This window comes from Mustela putorius, unplaced genomic scaffold (genome assembly GCF_011764305.1).
Source record: "Mustela putorius furo isolate JIRA1106 unplaced genomic scaffold, ASM1176430v1.1 tig00000596_pilon_pilon_pilon, whole genome shotgun sequence".
Lineage (NCBI taxonomy): Eukaryota > Metazoa > Chordata > Mammalia > Carnivora > Mustelidae > Mustela > Mustela putorius.
In genome coordinates, this window is record NW_025421428.1 from 10,238,353 (window position 1) to 10,252,682 (window position 14,330).

The 14,330-nt window shown below is 42.3% G+C and overlaps 1 protein-coding gene across 1 annotated transcript in view; it reads left to right on the forward strand.

Moving 5' to 3' along the window:
• Positions 1–3: 3 nt before the first annotated feature.
• NUP188 (nucleoporin 188) overlaps positions 4–14,330 on the forward strand; it is a 49,223-nt gene continuing 34,896 nt past the window's right edge. The window contains exons 1-5 of the mRNA XM_013058806.2: positions 4–88; positions 8,396–8,450; positions 10,106–10,179; positions 12,676–12,760; positions 13,558–13,638. Coding sequence (XP_012914260.2) covers positions 57–88; positions 8,396–8,450; positions 10,106–10,179; positions 12,676–12,760; positions 13,558–13,638 — 327 coding nt within the window. The 5' untranslated portion in view covers positions 4–56. The remainder of the gene's footprint in view (positions 89–8,395; positions 8,451–10,105; positions 10,180–12,675; positions 12,761–13,557; positions 13,639–14,330) is intronic.

The window sequence follows — 14,330 nt, forward strand, 5'->3', positions numbered from 1 at the left end:
GAAGGGTCACGTGGGTGCGGCGTCTGGGGGCGGGGCTGGGGCGCGCGCGCGCGAAGATGGCGGCGGCCGCCGGCGAGCCGTGTGTGAGGTGAGGAGCGGGCCGAGTCCGCGGGGGTGGCTGTGAGGCGCGGGGTCGAAGTCGAGCGGAAGCCGGGCGGGACTTGCGGGCGAGATGTGGCGGCGGTAGCCGGGCGAAACCTGGCTAGGTGGACCGGCGCCGAGACGGGAGGCGGTTACGTCCAAACAGTCCCCGCGCGCGGGGATCTCGGGCGACTTCTCCAAGACGGGGTCGGTGCCTCACCCCTTCCCTCAGCGCCGGCCTCCCGTCTCCTCACCCAGTCTCTTTCCCTTCCTTCCTCCTTCCCACGGGCGCGTTTCTCGGCGCTCCGCCCCCCTCCCCCCGCGCTTCCTCGTCTGGCGTGACGCTCCCTCGAGGCGCGACGGGACGCTTCGCGGTCGCCCGGGGGAGCCCCCATCTCGGTCTCCGCCGTAGCCCGGTTGCCCTGCCCCGGCGACGTTCCCAGGTTCTTCCATGTGTTCCTTAGGAGTCTGTTCGTGTGTCGCCGAGCCACCTCCCTGCAGCTGCTGCTCTCTGCGCGCTGCCTTCCATTCATCCGTCTATTCGTGTCCTCCTGTATTGGTTCCATCCGCGGACGTGCCCGAATGCTTTAGGAGATCGTGGGCCCCGGACTGGTTTTTGGGGATGAGATGATGAAACGTTAAAAAGACCGAGACCGTCCTTACTTTATAGAGCGCTTACGAGCACCAGACCCTGCCAGACACGCTTGCTGTGCATTCGCTCATTGCATTCTCTCAAGTCCGTGAGGCACCTTCTCTTTTACAGATGACTCACAAATCCAGCTCAGAACTAGCCAGGTGGTGAGGCGAGGATTCAAACCGAGGTCCGCCTGGCTCCGAAGCTTTGACATGATCGCTGCGTCTCTATCTTCCACCTTCCCGCTTGAAGTGTCTCCCCTTGGCTCTACTACTGTCCTCCATCCTAAAATTCCACATCTCTGTCACTTACTGTGCCAGGACTCTTTCCCCCACGTTTCTGTGTGATGCGCTGCTGTATCCTCAACACCCAGAGGAGCATGTAATAGGTGCTCAGTAAATACTTATTGCAAGCATTGTCCATCTTCTCTGTAATCGCTTACTTCACCTCTGGGCTCTGGTGAGATTTTCTGCTTTGGGGTTTCCACTGGATTGCTTCTGAACTTTGCGGGGGACTTTTGCTTTTTCCTCCGTAGCTGTTTCATCTGGCAGCATTGTGGTCACTGTGCCCTCCTTTTCTTTCTGTCTTTCTTTCTTTTTTTTTTTTTTTTAAAGATTTTATTTATCTATTTGACAGAGAGAGATCACAAGTAGGCAGAGAGGCAGGCAGAGAGAGAGGAGGAAGCAGGCTCCCTGCGGAGCAGAGAGCCCATGTGGGGCTCCATCCCCAGGACCCTGAGATCATGACCTGAGCTGAAGGCAGCAGTTTAACCCACTGAGCCACCCAGGCACCCCACTGTGCCCTCCTTTTCTTAACATTTCATCGTCGTTCTGGAGGTTGGGTAGGTTTAGCTCCTGCAGGGAAAGGCACCCTCTTCAATGAACAAGAACAAGGCAGGGGGCTAGTTTGCTTGAAAGATGCCTTGACATCTTTGGGAACCTACCAAACACACATGTGAAGTTGGAAAAAAATGACACTAGGGTTTCTAGGCACTGGCTGCTTTGCTCAGAGCATATATTACAGTGATCTTTCTTTTTGTGTTGGAAGGCACATTACAACAGCTGGACGACACCCAACAGCAGCCTTCTGTTTGAAATGCTTGGAGGTGTGGACTAAGAGAAAACTTAAAATTTATTCCTGGTGCCTGCTGGTATGCAAGTGACCTCAGACAGTGCACTTTACCCCTGGAAACTGTTTCTCCAAATGAGTCCTTTTTAAAGTAGTGTTGAGGTGGCTCTAAAGCATGTAGGAGAGTCCTTGTGTATGTTGATAGGGGCTGGCACTAGTCAAAAATAGAATAATATACGTTAATCACTCAGAGTTTGGGGAATGTCCCTCAGGGTTTGGCAGTCAGTTAGAATATTGGCATTTTTAGGTATCTCTTGTGTTCTTCAGTTAATGTGTTTGTAGACGTTTGAGTGGTGTATGTGAATGAAAAACAAAACCAACAACAGCAGTTCCAAAAGCTTGTCGTTAAGCTTAAATCTCAGTTCACACAAGAGGCTTGTACCTAATCTGTGGAGTTAGGACATCCATGGACAGTGGCCACTTTTATTATCTCCCTGTAGATTTTAACTGTGTTTCTCAAAAGAACTGTTTCAGAGTAGGTTGGCTGTGTTGCAGCTTTCTACCAAAAGGACTCCCATCCTAGAGGCTCTTCTTCCTCACCTCAAAGATTTACAACCATGTGGATCTCCCTAGGGAAGGTGATTTCCAGTTTTCATTGAGTCCAGTTCTTTTAGGAATGGAGTTCCATGTTGTCTCGTAGAACATTGGGCTGAAAGTCAATAACTTTTTACAACTTTACCTTTGAGGCAAGGTATTTAGTTTCTGTGGTTTTGTTTCTCCTCCAGATACTTAGTTCAGATTTATTGTGCAAATAAATGAGGCATACTATAGTACATATTTTGTTTCTTGAAGAAATACGTAGAAGATGTTTCCCTGAGGCTTTGGGTTGGGCATCACAGTTCCGGCTGTGGTTGTTGTGTCTTGAGATTCGCCTGCTAAACCTTCAGGTTCGGATTTGAGGTGAAGTCTTCTGTCACCCCCTGGGTCAGTTCCCAGTGGTCTCTCTCCTCTCTATTTTCTGTTTAACGTGGTTGTATTCCTTTGTAGTGTCTAATTCTTAGGATCATGCTTTTTATTACTTTATGGTTTCTTGCTGATTTTATGTAATGTGTGCTTAATTAATATCCTTGGTCATTCCCAACACTAGATGAGGATCAGGAGGCTCTTAGCTTTATTTGTATCCCCCTTATTCCTAGACCAGAAAATGTCTAGGAATCAAAGAACCAGTGACATTTGTTTCCGCAAGGATTTCCTTCCTGATAAATTACCATTTTCTCCTTCTTTTTTTAAAAAAAGATCTATTTATTTATTTATTTGCGGGGGAGGAGTTGGGGGTAGGGGGAGAGGGAGAGAGAATCTTTTTTTTTTTTTTTTTAAGATTTTATTTATTTATTTGAGAGAGAGAGACAGTGAGAGAGAGCATGAGCGAGGAGAAGGTCAGAGGGAGAAGCAGACTCCCCATGCAGCTGGGAGCCCGATACGGGACTCGATCCCGGGACTCCATCCCGGGACTCCGGGATCATGACCTGAGCCGAAGGCAGTCGTCCTACCAACTGAGCCACCCAGGAGTCCCAGGGAGAGAGAATCTTAAGCCAACTCCCTGCTGAGCACAGTCTGACACGGGTCTTGATCCTGTGACCCTGAGATCATGACCAGAGCTGAAATCAAGAGTTCGATGCTCAACTGACTGAGCCAGCCAGGTGACCCCTACTGTTTTCTCCCTTATTCTGCCTTCTCTTGGCAATTGTGCATATCATACGGGTTTCCTAATTTTTCTGTTCCACTCGGATTGCTGGCATTGCAGGTCTAAAAGGGACTCCTGTCAATCTCCTTTGATACTTCATCCGCGTGTACTCCTTGAGCCCCTCTGTGCCGGCCACTGTGTTAGGGGTAGATGTTTGCCACTGGAGAACAGAAAGCCTCAGCTCCACCTTTGCTCGCTTGTAGGATGAATTCGTGAGTGCAGCTTGATGCAGCTTGCACTCTGGAGTCGTGAAAACCCGGGTTCAAGCACTGGCTCTATTATATGTTAGCTTTGTGACCCTACACAAATTATCTAACTACTTTTAAATCTTAATTTCCTGATGAGGTAATGGGGCTAATAAGAGGGTCAGCTTCATAAGTGAGTTTGCAGTTTGTTTTCAAAAAGTCAGAGTGTAAAATGCAGAACACAGTGCCTGCATGTTATAAATGGTCAATTAATGGTAATGCTAACAGTGCTTGCATATTATAAATTCTCAGTGTTAGCTCTTTTTATTATTAAAAGCTCCTTTTCAATAGAGATTATTGTTTTTGACTTTTTTTTTTTTAAAGATTTTATTTATTTATGACAGAGAGGTAGCGAGAGAGGGAACACAAGCACTGGGGAGCACAAGCACGGAAGAAGCAGGCTCCGCACTGAGCAGAGAGCCCGAGTGGGGCTTGATTCCAGGACTCCCAGGACACTGGGATTGTTACCTGAGCTGAAGGCAGACGCTTTAACGACTGAGCTGCCCAGGTGCCCTTGTTTTTGACATCTTATAACAAAAGGAGTTTAACAGGACACGGTTTTGCCAATAAAAAAATTTCTTGTTCTTGCCAACAAAAATTTTAATTTTTAAAGAAAACTTTTTTTTCCTTTTTTTTTTTTTTGAGTAGTAAGTGTAAATCTTGTTTAGTAGCAGAATCTTTCTCTTCCCTTCTCTCCTCCCAAAAAGAGGCTAATATTGCAAACATAAAAGAGAGAGGGTCTATACTGACCAGGTCTTTTACCTGCTGCTCTGAAACAAATTGATACCCTGGAGCAGTGGTGATTTAGGAATTCATCGGTGTAGTCGTTTTAAAATGAAGATTGCCAGGTGCCTTGGTGGCTCAGTGGGTTAAGGGTCTGCCTTTGGCTCAGGTTGTGATCTCTGGGTCCTGGGAGCGGGTCCTGGGATCGAGTCTTGCTTCCGGTTCCCTGCCCAGTGGGGAGTCTGCTTCTCCCTCTCCCTCTGCCCTTCCCTCTGTGTTCACATACACACATATTCTCTCTCAAATAAATAAAACTCTTAAAAAATAAAATGTATATTTCCCATACCCAAACTTTGAGAAATAGTAGCTCTAGGCTGTGACCATGGAATCTAGGATTCCATGGTGTTGCTGTGTTGTTCTTGGGTGACTTCACATATTTGAGAAACACTCTTTCAGGATATTTTACTAAAAAAAGAAGAAGCAGCATGGGGCACCTGACTGGCTCAGTCGATAGAGCATGCGACTCTTGATCTCAGGGTTGTGAGTTTGAGTTCCACTTTGGGTGTAAAGATTACTTAAAAACAAAATCTTAAAAAGAAAAAAAAAAGGCAAAATTCTATAGATTTTGGTATAATCAACACCTACAGCTTGAATTTGACAAAACAAGAAATTCTGGGCCCTGGCAGCAGGTCCTTGAGTGTGGGCTGTGGTCTTCGTAGTTTCTTCTGGGAATCACTGCTACTTCGCTCACTAGAGGTCTAAGTTCTGAAAGCAAATGTGGATAAATTAAAGCTAAGTGATGTCCAGGCTTTTTGAAATTGGAAGATGGATGACCAAGAGTGATTTATTTGCTCAGGCATACAAATACCTTCAGTTAATGATAAATTTCTTTCCATTAATATGAGTGTACTCTTAGCCCCATTATTAGCTATGTGTTATATAGTAGGAATCTAATACATTCTGTGCAAGTCAGAAGCTGTCCTTGGTCAAATTCAAGTATATGCCATTTTAAATAAAGCCCTTCCTTAATTTTTTGTTAATTCAGATTTATCAGGGCGCCTGGGTGGCTCAGTGGGTTAAGCCGCTGCCTTCGGCTCAGGTCATGATCTCAGAGTATTGGGATCGAGTCCCACATCGGGCTCCCTGCTCAGCAGAGAGCCTGCTTCCCTCTCTCTCTGCCTGCCTCTCCATCTACTTGTGATTTCTCTCTGTCAAATAAATAAATAAAATCTTTAAAAAAAAAAATTCAGATTTATCAAACAAGTAAGTTAGATGACAATTTTTCTCTTTACAAAAGGCAGTCTTACTTTAAAATTTTACTATAAATTTCTTTAAATGGTGAGCTTACTTCTGTTTTTAATTACTTAGGGCTTGGTTTACTCAGATGTTTTAATATACATTTTCAATAAAGAGTCCTATTTGTTCATTTACTAGGTCTAATATCCAGATTTTTGAAGAGTGAATGCTGTTTTGTCATCAGAAAAATGATTAGCGATCACACAGAGCCATTGTGGGAGCTGGTGTCTATTGATGTGGCACGACTCAAGTGTTTTCTTAAAAGCATTAATGCTGAGAAAAGAGATTTATAATTTTAAGTGTGTTTAAATTTCTTTTGAGGGGAAAATCTGGACTCTTTTTGGGGAGGGTGGTAAAGATTTTTATTTTTGAGTAATCTACACCCAAGGTGTGCTTTGAGTTAGCAACCCTGACATTAAGAGTTGTATGCTCCACCCACTGAGCCAGCCAGATGCCCCCTGAAAGAAAAAAAAAATTTTTTTAAGATTTAATTTATTTGACAGAGAGATCACAAGTAGGCAGAGCAGAGAGGCGGGGAGGGGGGAAGCAGGCTCCCTGCTGAACAGAGAGCTCGACGTGGGGCTTGATCCGAGGACCCTGAGATCATGACCTGTGCTGAAGGCAGAGGCTCAACCCACTGAGCCACCTATGCACCCCAAAAATTTTAAGTAGAGCCAGTGCTTGGTGTTAGTTTTTAATGGGAAAAACATTTTTCAGTTTATCCTCATAGTTAAGAGAGCTTGTGTCCTTTTTGTTAAATGTTTAGTATATCTTCTTAGACCTTTTCGTTTTCTCTGCAGGCAGGCTTTCTAAGCAGTTTTAATTTTTTAGAAATCTTTATTTATTTATTTATTTATTTATTTATTTTTGGAGAGATGGGGAGAGAGAGTGGGTGGGGGGCAGAGGGAGAGGGAGAGGGAGAAAATCTCAAAGTTTGACTCAGGGCTCCATCCCACAACCCTGAGATCACGACTTGAGCCAAAATCAAGAGTCAAACATTTACCTGACTGAGCCACCCAGGTACATCTTGGGAGAATTTTTTTTTTTTAAAGATTTTATTTATTTATTTGACAAACAAATCACAAGTAGGTAGAGAGGCAGGCACGGGAAGGGGAGTGGTGGGGGTGGGAAGCAGTCTCCCCGCTGAGTGGAGAGCCTGATGCGGGGCTCAATCCCAGGACCCTGAGATCATGACTGAGCCGAAGGCAGAGTGTTAACTCACTGAGCCACCCAGGTGCCCCTCTTGGGAGAATTTCTTAATGGCTACATTTTGAAATTCAGTTCTAGACTTTAAAAAACCCTATAACATGTTTCCTGAAGTTGAAAGGCATGGATGACGGAAGGAACGTGGGTAAGCATGTAGTGGAGAGTATATTTGAAGAGCTCACAGGGGCAGGGACTATAATGCGTTTTTATGTGTCTTACACAGTGTTTGGCACCTAGTGGCAATTAATAAATGAACAAATATAGTACCACTTATGACCATTAGACTTTTTTTGATTGAGAAAGTGAATCATATCATGCATTTAGAAAATTTTCTGGAGACACCTGTCTGGCTCAGTCAGTAGAGCATTTAATTCTTGATCTTATGGTCATGAGTTTGGGCCCCACATTGGGTATAAAGATAACTTAAATAAATAAGTCCTTTTTTTTTTTAAGATTTTATTTATTTATTTGACAGAGATTATAAGTAGGCAGAGAGGCAGGAAGAAACAGAGAGAGGGGAAGCCGACTCCCCACTGAGCAGAGAGCCCAATGCAGGGCTCTATCCCAGAACCCTGGGATCATGACCCAAGCTGAAGGCAGAGGCTTTAACCCACTGAGCTACCCAGGCGCCCCAATAAATAAATCTTAAAAGAAGTTTCTGAAGGTGATGAGGGGGTTGAAATATACACAGTCCTTTTCTACATTCTCCTTTTTACTCCCTACATTTAATGTAAAGGGAGGAGAGAAATCGATACACTGATGTGCCTTAGCATAGGATATGTAAGATAATTCATTAACTATTTATTACATTCTAAAATGTACATTTTTTCATTTTTTTTTTTTTTTTTTTTTTTTTTAAGATTTTATTTATTTATTTGACAGAGAGAGATCACAAGCAGGCAGAGAGGCAGGCAGAGAGAGAGGAGGAAGCAGGCTCCCTGCTGAGCAGAGAGCCCGATGTGGGACTCGATCCCAGCACCCTGAGATCACGACCTGAGCCGAAGGCAGCGGCTCAACCCACTGAGCCACCCAGGCGCCCCATTTTTTCATATTTTAATGCCCCTGATGTTGCATGCATTTTATTATTGATGGCTGGTAGGACATAAATAATCATGTATCCTGCAATTAACGGCATCTTAAATGCATTAAAATACAGTAGCCATCCTCCTTTTTAACAAGCATCTGCTTAGTTTAGGTTATATGTCAAGTTCTTAATTTTTATTTTGAACTCAGACTTCTAAGAACAATATAATGGAAATAATGTCCAGAATTTTAACGAATTATTTTGTACATTGAGTTTCCTGGTTTCAGAGAATAAACAAAATACTGGAAGGCAACTTAGTCAAATTTGTATAATCTGAAAGTTCAAAATTACCCCTGCTTTCCGTCATTTTTCAGGAGCAGCAGGGAACTGTGGACAATTCTGCTGGGAAGGTCAGCTCTGCGAGAACTGGTAAGTGGGTGGTGGTCTTGAGTGGATTCTATGGTTCTTATGTAGTTTGTGTTACAATAAACCTCCCATATTGCCTTGTCTTTGAAGGAGGAACTAAACGCACTTTTTTTATTTCTAAAACTTTATAAACGTTATGCATTCCCTGCTTCTCTCTGCTGAAACATAGTGTGTCTTCTAGCTCAGCTGCTGAAGTTTCCAAACTTCTACCTCTTTTTTTTTTTTTTTTTTTGGGAGATTCCGTATCTAAAAAGATACCTGTGCTGCTCGACTGGCTGCTCAGGGTTGGGGACAAATACCACTTTGCTGCCTCCGGCTACGGAAAGTTCTAAGTCCTTTTCTCTGTGTCCTTCTTTACTTGCCTTTTCTTTTGTTTCCATGTTGTCAGCTTCTTAGGTCATAGGGGCTGTGGTTTCTAGGACATTTCCAAGTATAGTAAAGGACAGTTTTTCATGTTGATCCTTGATGCTTCTTCATTTTGACCCTGTGAGGGTAGAGCGTTAAGATGACGTTCAATTTTTACTATTGTTATTATGGTAATCAACATAATGAGTATTATACCTTTTTTAGAGCCTTTTTAAAATTATTATTTTTTAAAAGATTTTATTTGACAGAGAGAGAGAGCACAAGTAGGCAGCGAGGCAGGCAGAGAGAGAGGGGAAGCTGGCTCCCTGCTGAGCAGAGAGCCCGATGTGGGGCTTGATCCCAGGACCCTGAGATCATGACCTGAACTGAAGGCAGAGGCCTTACATTGAGCCACCCAGGCGCCCCTATTTTTTTTTTTTTTTTTAGTAGGCTCCACATCCAACATGGCGCCTGAGCTCATGACCCTAAGATCAAGAGTCACATGCTACACCATCTGAGCTAGCCAGGAGGCCCTAGAGCCTTAACATTTTTGATATGCTTTCATCTGATAATTCTGCTTCTAGGAATGTATTTTACAAGAATGAAATCTTGAAAAGTTTTGTGCACACAGCTCCTTACAATCATGTTATTTATATAATAAGGAATCACAGTTTAAGTATATCTAACATTAGAGGCATGGTAAATAAATTATTATCTAGACACTTGATAAAATATTATGCAACTGCTAGAAAGGATGTTTATCAAGATTTTCATAATAAGATTAAGGGACGCCTGGGTGGCTCAGTCTGTTAAGTGTCTGCCTTCAGCTCGGGTCATGATCCCAGGTTTCTGGGGTTGAGTCCCACATTGGGCTCCTTGCTCGGTGGGGACCCTGCTTCTCTGTCTGCCTGCTGCTCCTCCTAGTTGTGCGCATGCATGGTCTCTCTCACAAATAAATAAAAGCTTTTAAAAAATCATAAGGTTAAATCATTGTCAGAATGTTAAGCAAGGAAAAGGAGGCTACAGAATTCTCTTTTTCTTAAAAATTTTATTTATTTATTTGAGAGACAACATAAGTGGAAGGAAGGGCAGAAAGAGAGGGAGAAGCAGACTCCCCACTGAGCAGGGAGCCCAAAATGGGGCTCGATCCCAGGACCCCAAGATCATGACCTGAGCTGAAGTCAGTTGCTCAACCCACTGAGTCACCCAGGTGCCCCCAGAATTCTCTTTTCAAAATGACTTCAATTATGGAGAAAAACATTAAAGGCTCAGGATTATGTAAATCCTTATATAATTTCTTTGTTCTTTTCCAGAATCAGATTGAGGCAGAACTGAATAAACACTGGCAGCGACTCTTGGAAGGGCTGTCCTACTATAAACCACCCAGGTATGGCTAATCCATGTGTCTGGCTAGAGTAACTCCCCTGAGGAAGCTGGCATAGCAAGACTGTCTTTGTGTAGGATTTTGTGATACCGCTGGATTAGGGAGATAGCAGAGAATACAATTTGGTTACCAGTGGAAGAGAGTTGGGCACATTATTTCTGCCTGTTGAACGAGGGGGAAATTCCTTTTAGAAATATAGTGTTATTGAATCCAGTTATATAACCCTAGTGTCTGGGGATGAGGAGTCATTAACTTCTTCAATTAATAGTTCTAGTGTTTATTTCCGTCCTCCGTGTCTGTGTGAGGTGCCACCAGCAGCCGGTGCTGGGACAAGGCAGTGAGCAGTGATGAGAGCAGCTGCCCGCTTACGGAGGATTTACTGTGTTCCTGTTGTTCTTCTGAGCATGCGTAGCAAGTCATTCAGTCCTCATGAAAGCCCACTAATTTCATTCTGTACTAGAATAGATTTTTTTATGGGGTAGTGGAAAACAACAATAACATCATATAAAGTAGTTTAAAAATGAAAAGAATACATCTTGTAGGATTAGACTCTTTTATGTTAACTCCTAGTCCAGATCTCATTCTGTAGTGCATTGTAGTTGCCAAGCCACCCTTGTTTCCTTTCTACTTGGGAATATTTGTTTTTTTTGTTTTTTTTGTTTTTACATCTCCACCTTCCATCATCATTTTCTTAGGTTAATGAAGAACTTTCTTTTTTTCGTTGTTCACTAACCCTCCCCCCATACCTGTTTAGAAGTAACTCCCGGACATGGTGGTGTTGTATGTGTAACTACCATGTATCTAAAATAACGGACCTAAGAAAAAGAAGATAATCACTGTATTATCACATGTAGGTACTTTGATTATTATCATTTCCATTTTACAGATGGGGAAACTGAGGCACAAAGAGGTTAAGTAACTTGCCCAAGGTCACTCAGCTAGTAAGTGTAGAACCAGGATGTGAACCTGGCAGTCTTACTCCAGTGTTTGTGTTCTTAATCATCATTCTGTGTTGCCTCTTTCAGAACTGACTGTTTCACTTTATCTAGCCTTTGTGTTGTGGATTTCCTGTGAAATGTGAGAGTCTCTATTAAAAAAAAATCCAACAACAACATGCTTGTAGTTCGCAGAACAGACATTTGTGGCATTACTTTCTTTTTTTAAAGATGAAGGTTTCTTTTATAAGCAGCATGATATTTAAAGTCCGACAGACCTTTTTTTGTAACTTCAGGCTTTATTTGAATTTAACCCCCCCCCCCCTTTAATGTCCTCTTTCTAGCCCAGGATCCACCCAGGATCCCACATTGCATTCAGTTGTCATGTCTCCTTAGCTTGTAACTGTGACGGCATTTAGTCTTCCCTTAATTTTCATGATCTTGAACAGTTTTGAAGAGGACTGGTCAAGTATTCTGTAGAATGCTTTCAATCTGGATTTGTCTCATGTTTTTCTTATTATTAGATTGGGGTTGTGGGTTTTGGGAAGAATGCAAAGAGGATGTGGTTTTCCACATGAAATTGCTGGTGACCTTAACCTTGCTCACTTGGGTAAGGTGGCATTTGCCAGGTTTCTCTTCTGTAAAGTCATTTTTTCCCTTTCCCCTACTCTGTGTCGTAAAAGCGGGTCACTGGCATATAGCCCACTCTCTGGGTGGGGGTATAGTGAAATTAAACTGTACTTCCTGAAGGAGTGGAATCTGTATATATTATTTGGACTTCTTGTGTAAGGAAGATTTTTCCCTTCTCCATATTTATTTCTATCATATGGGCTCATGTATATTTATTTTTTACTTTGCTTATACCTTGTTGTAGCTTTGCTCACTGGGAGTTCTTTTGGGTTGTCATCTACGTCCTCTCGACATTACCCCATCTTTTTGTTTTCTGAATATTTCCTTTCTGGCATTCTGAGATGCTCCAGGCTCATCTAGTTTCTCTGCTGCAGCTCTAGAATTAGCTATTTCTCTAAGGAGTCCTGGTAACTTTTATTAGATAATGCTGTTAGAAACCAAGATCTGGGGGCTGGGTGTGCTCACTGCTATGGGGGTTTTTAGCTTCTCGGCCTTCTCAATAGGTAGAGCTAGGTAATGTATGTATGTATACTAACAGACCTGGTTTTAAATTTCATCTTAACTTTTTACTAGCTGTGGGGTTTTTGGTAAGTTATTTATTGATTCTGAGTATTAGCAATTCCATTTGTAAAATGGGATTAGTAATATTTCCCTTTCATAGTTGTAAGGATAAAAAATAATGTAACCTAATACATCCATATATAATATTATTATAATGACAGTTTGTAACAGATAGATACCATATTTGTTATTTAGGCATAAGTAGTTCTGTGTCATAAAGTCTATAGAGATGAACTTGTTGTATATGTGTGTATTTTCATAGGCACCTACAGGGCAGAAAAAGGTCTGTGGTAAAAATATCTTTAAGTATGTTTATTTAAAATCCTTAGAGGGTCATTGAGAATGAGGAAATGATTCACTGTTCTTTTCATAGTTCAAATTCAGCTGAAAAAGTGAAAGCTAATAAAGATGTGGCTTCACCGCTGAAGGAACTGGGTTTAAGAATCAGCAAGTTTTTGGTGAGTAAAAATTAACATGGTCTCAGTTTACTACCTGCATTGTGGATGTGCATTGTTTCGTTGTTACTGGTTTTCAGTGAAAATTCAGTTTATTTCAGTTTTGGAGATTAAATTGAACATATTGGGTTTCAAAAATATCCATGTGGTAACTCTTCTTATTAAAAGCCACAAAATAAGTTGCCACATCTGTTTACTATATATAGTATGGAGTTTTCTTCTTCATGCGTGTAGTGTACTTTGTTTTATTTTATTATTTATTTAAAGTTTTTTTTGTTTTTTTTTTTTCCCTTTAATCCATTTGAGAGAGAGAAAGTGAGAGAGCGTGTGAGAGGGGAGAAGGTCAGAGGGAGAAACAGAACCCCCCCATGGAGCTGGGAGCCCAATGCGGGACTCGATCCTGGGATTCCTGGATCATGACCTGAGCCGAAGGCAGTCGTTCAACCAACAGAGCCACCCAGGCACCCTATAGTGTTCTTTAAATTGCCTAGATTATATTTAAATATATAGCTATTTCTTTTTAATTTTGGAAACCCAGATCATGCCTGTGACTGTATCAATGGCTTGGTAAATAAGCACAGTTGTAAATTTAATTGTCATGTAAATTACATGTCTATGACCGGCTCCTTTTTCTCCTGTTTGGGGCAAACTTGTGTTGTGTCTTTTAATCTTTTAAAAGGATTTTTATTTATTCAAGTCTGTGTTCATTCCAGAGGACAAATCTTTAGAATGCTTTACTTCCCATGTGTGTTTTCTGAGCTGAGGTGGCTGTGCCTCTCTTAACGACCCCTGTATTTCAGGGTCTTGACGAAGAACAGAGTGTGCAGTTAATCCAGTGTTACCTTCAAGAAGATTATAGAGGTACTCGGGACTCACTAAAGGTTTGTAGTTATGTCCAGCTCCTTTCTCCTTCCTTCTCCATTTTTCTTTGTGGGTTTTAGATGTTTAAGGGTTTTGGTACCAGTTCTTTGCAACAGAGGTAGGTGATCAGATACAGTGATTCTCGGAGACACTTTCTTTTTTTTTTTTTTTTTCCCTTAAAGATTGTATTTATATATTTGACAGAGAGAGACCACGATAGAGGGAACATAAGCAGCGGGAGCGGAGAGGGAGAAACAGGCTTCTTGCTGAGCAGGGAGTCTGATGCGGGGTTCAATCCCAGGACCCTGGGATTATGACCTGTGCCAAAAGCAGATGCTTAACGACTGAGCCACCCAGGCTCCCCAGGAGAGATTTTCTAAAGGCTTAAAAAATATGTACTTAAACTGAAGTCTGTCCTCAGACTTCACAGGCTGAAGAGGTCAAAGATTGACGTGTTAATGATAGAATCTCAGGACACCAGAGCTGAAAACAACCTGGGACTGTATGGAGCTTGTCTGGCCTTAGAGGGAAGGGAATTTTGCATGTAGGGAAATTGAGTCCAGAGGAGTGGGCTGAGATTTGAGCACAGATTTGAATACATTTAGGTAAAAAAATACTTCCAGAAATGAATAGGCACTTAAAATCTTAAAAGGTGAGGTGAAGATATTTACCTTTTTCTTTGTTAATTGAGCTTTGCTTATAAGATGACTGC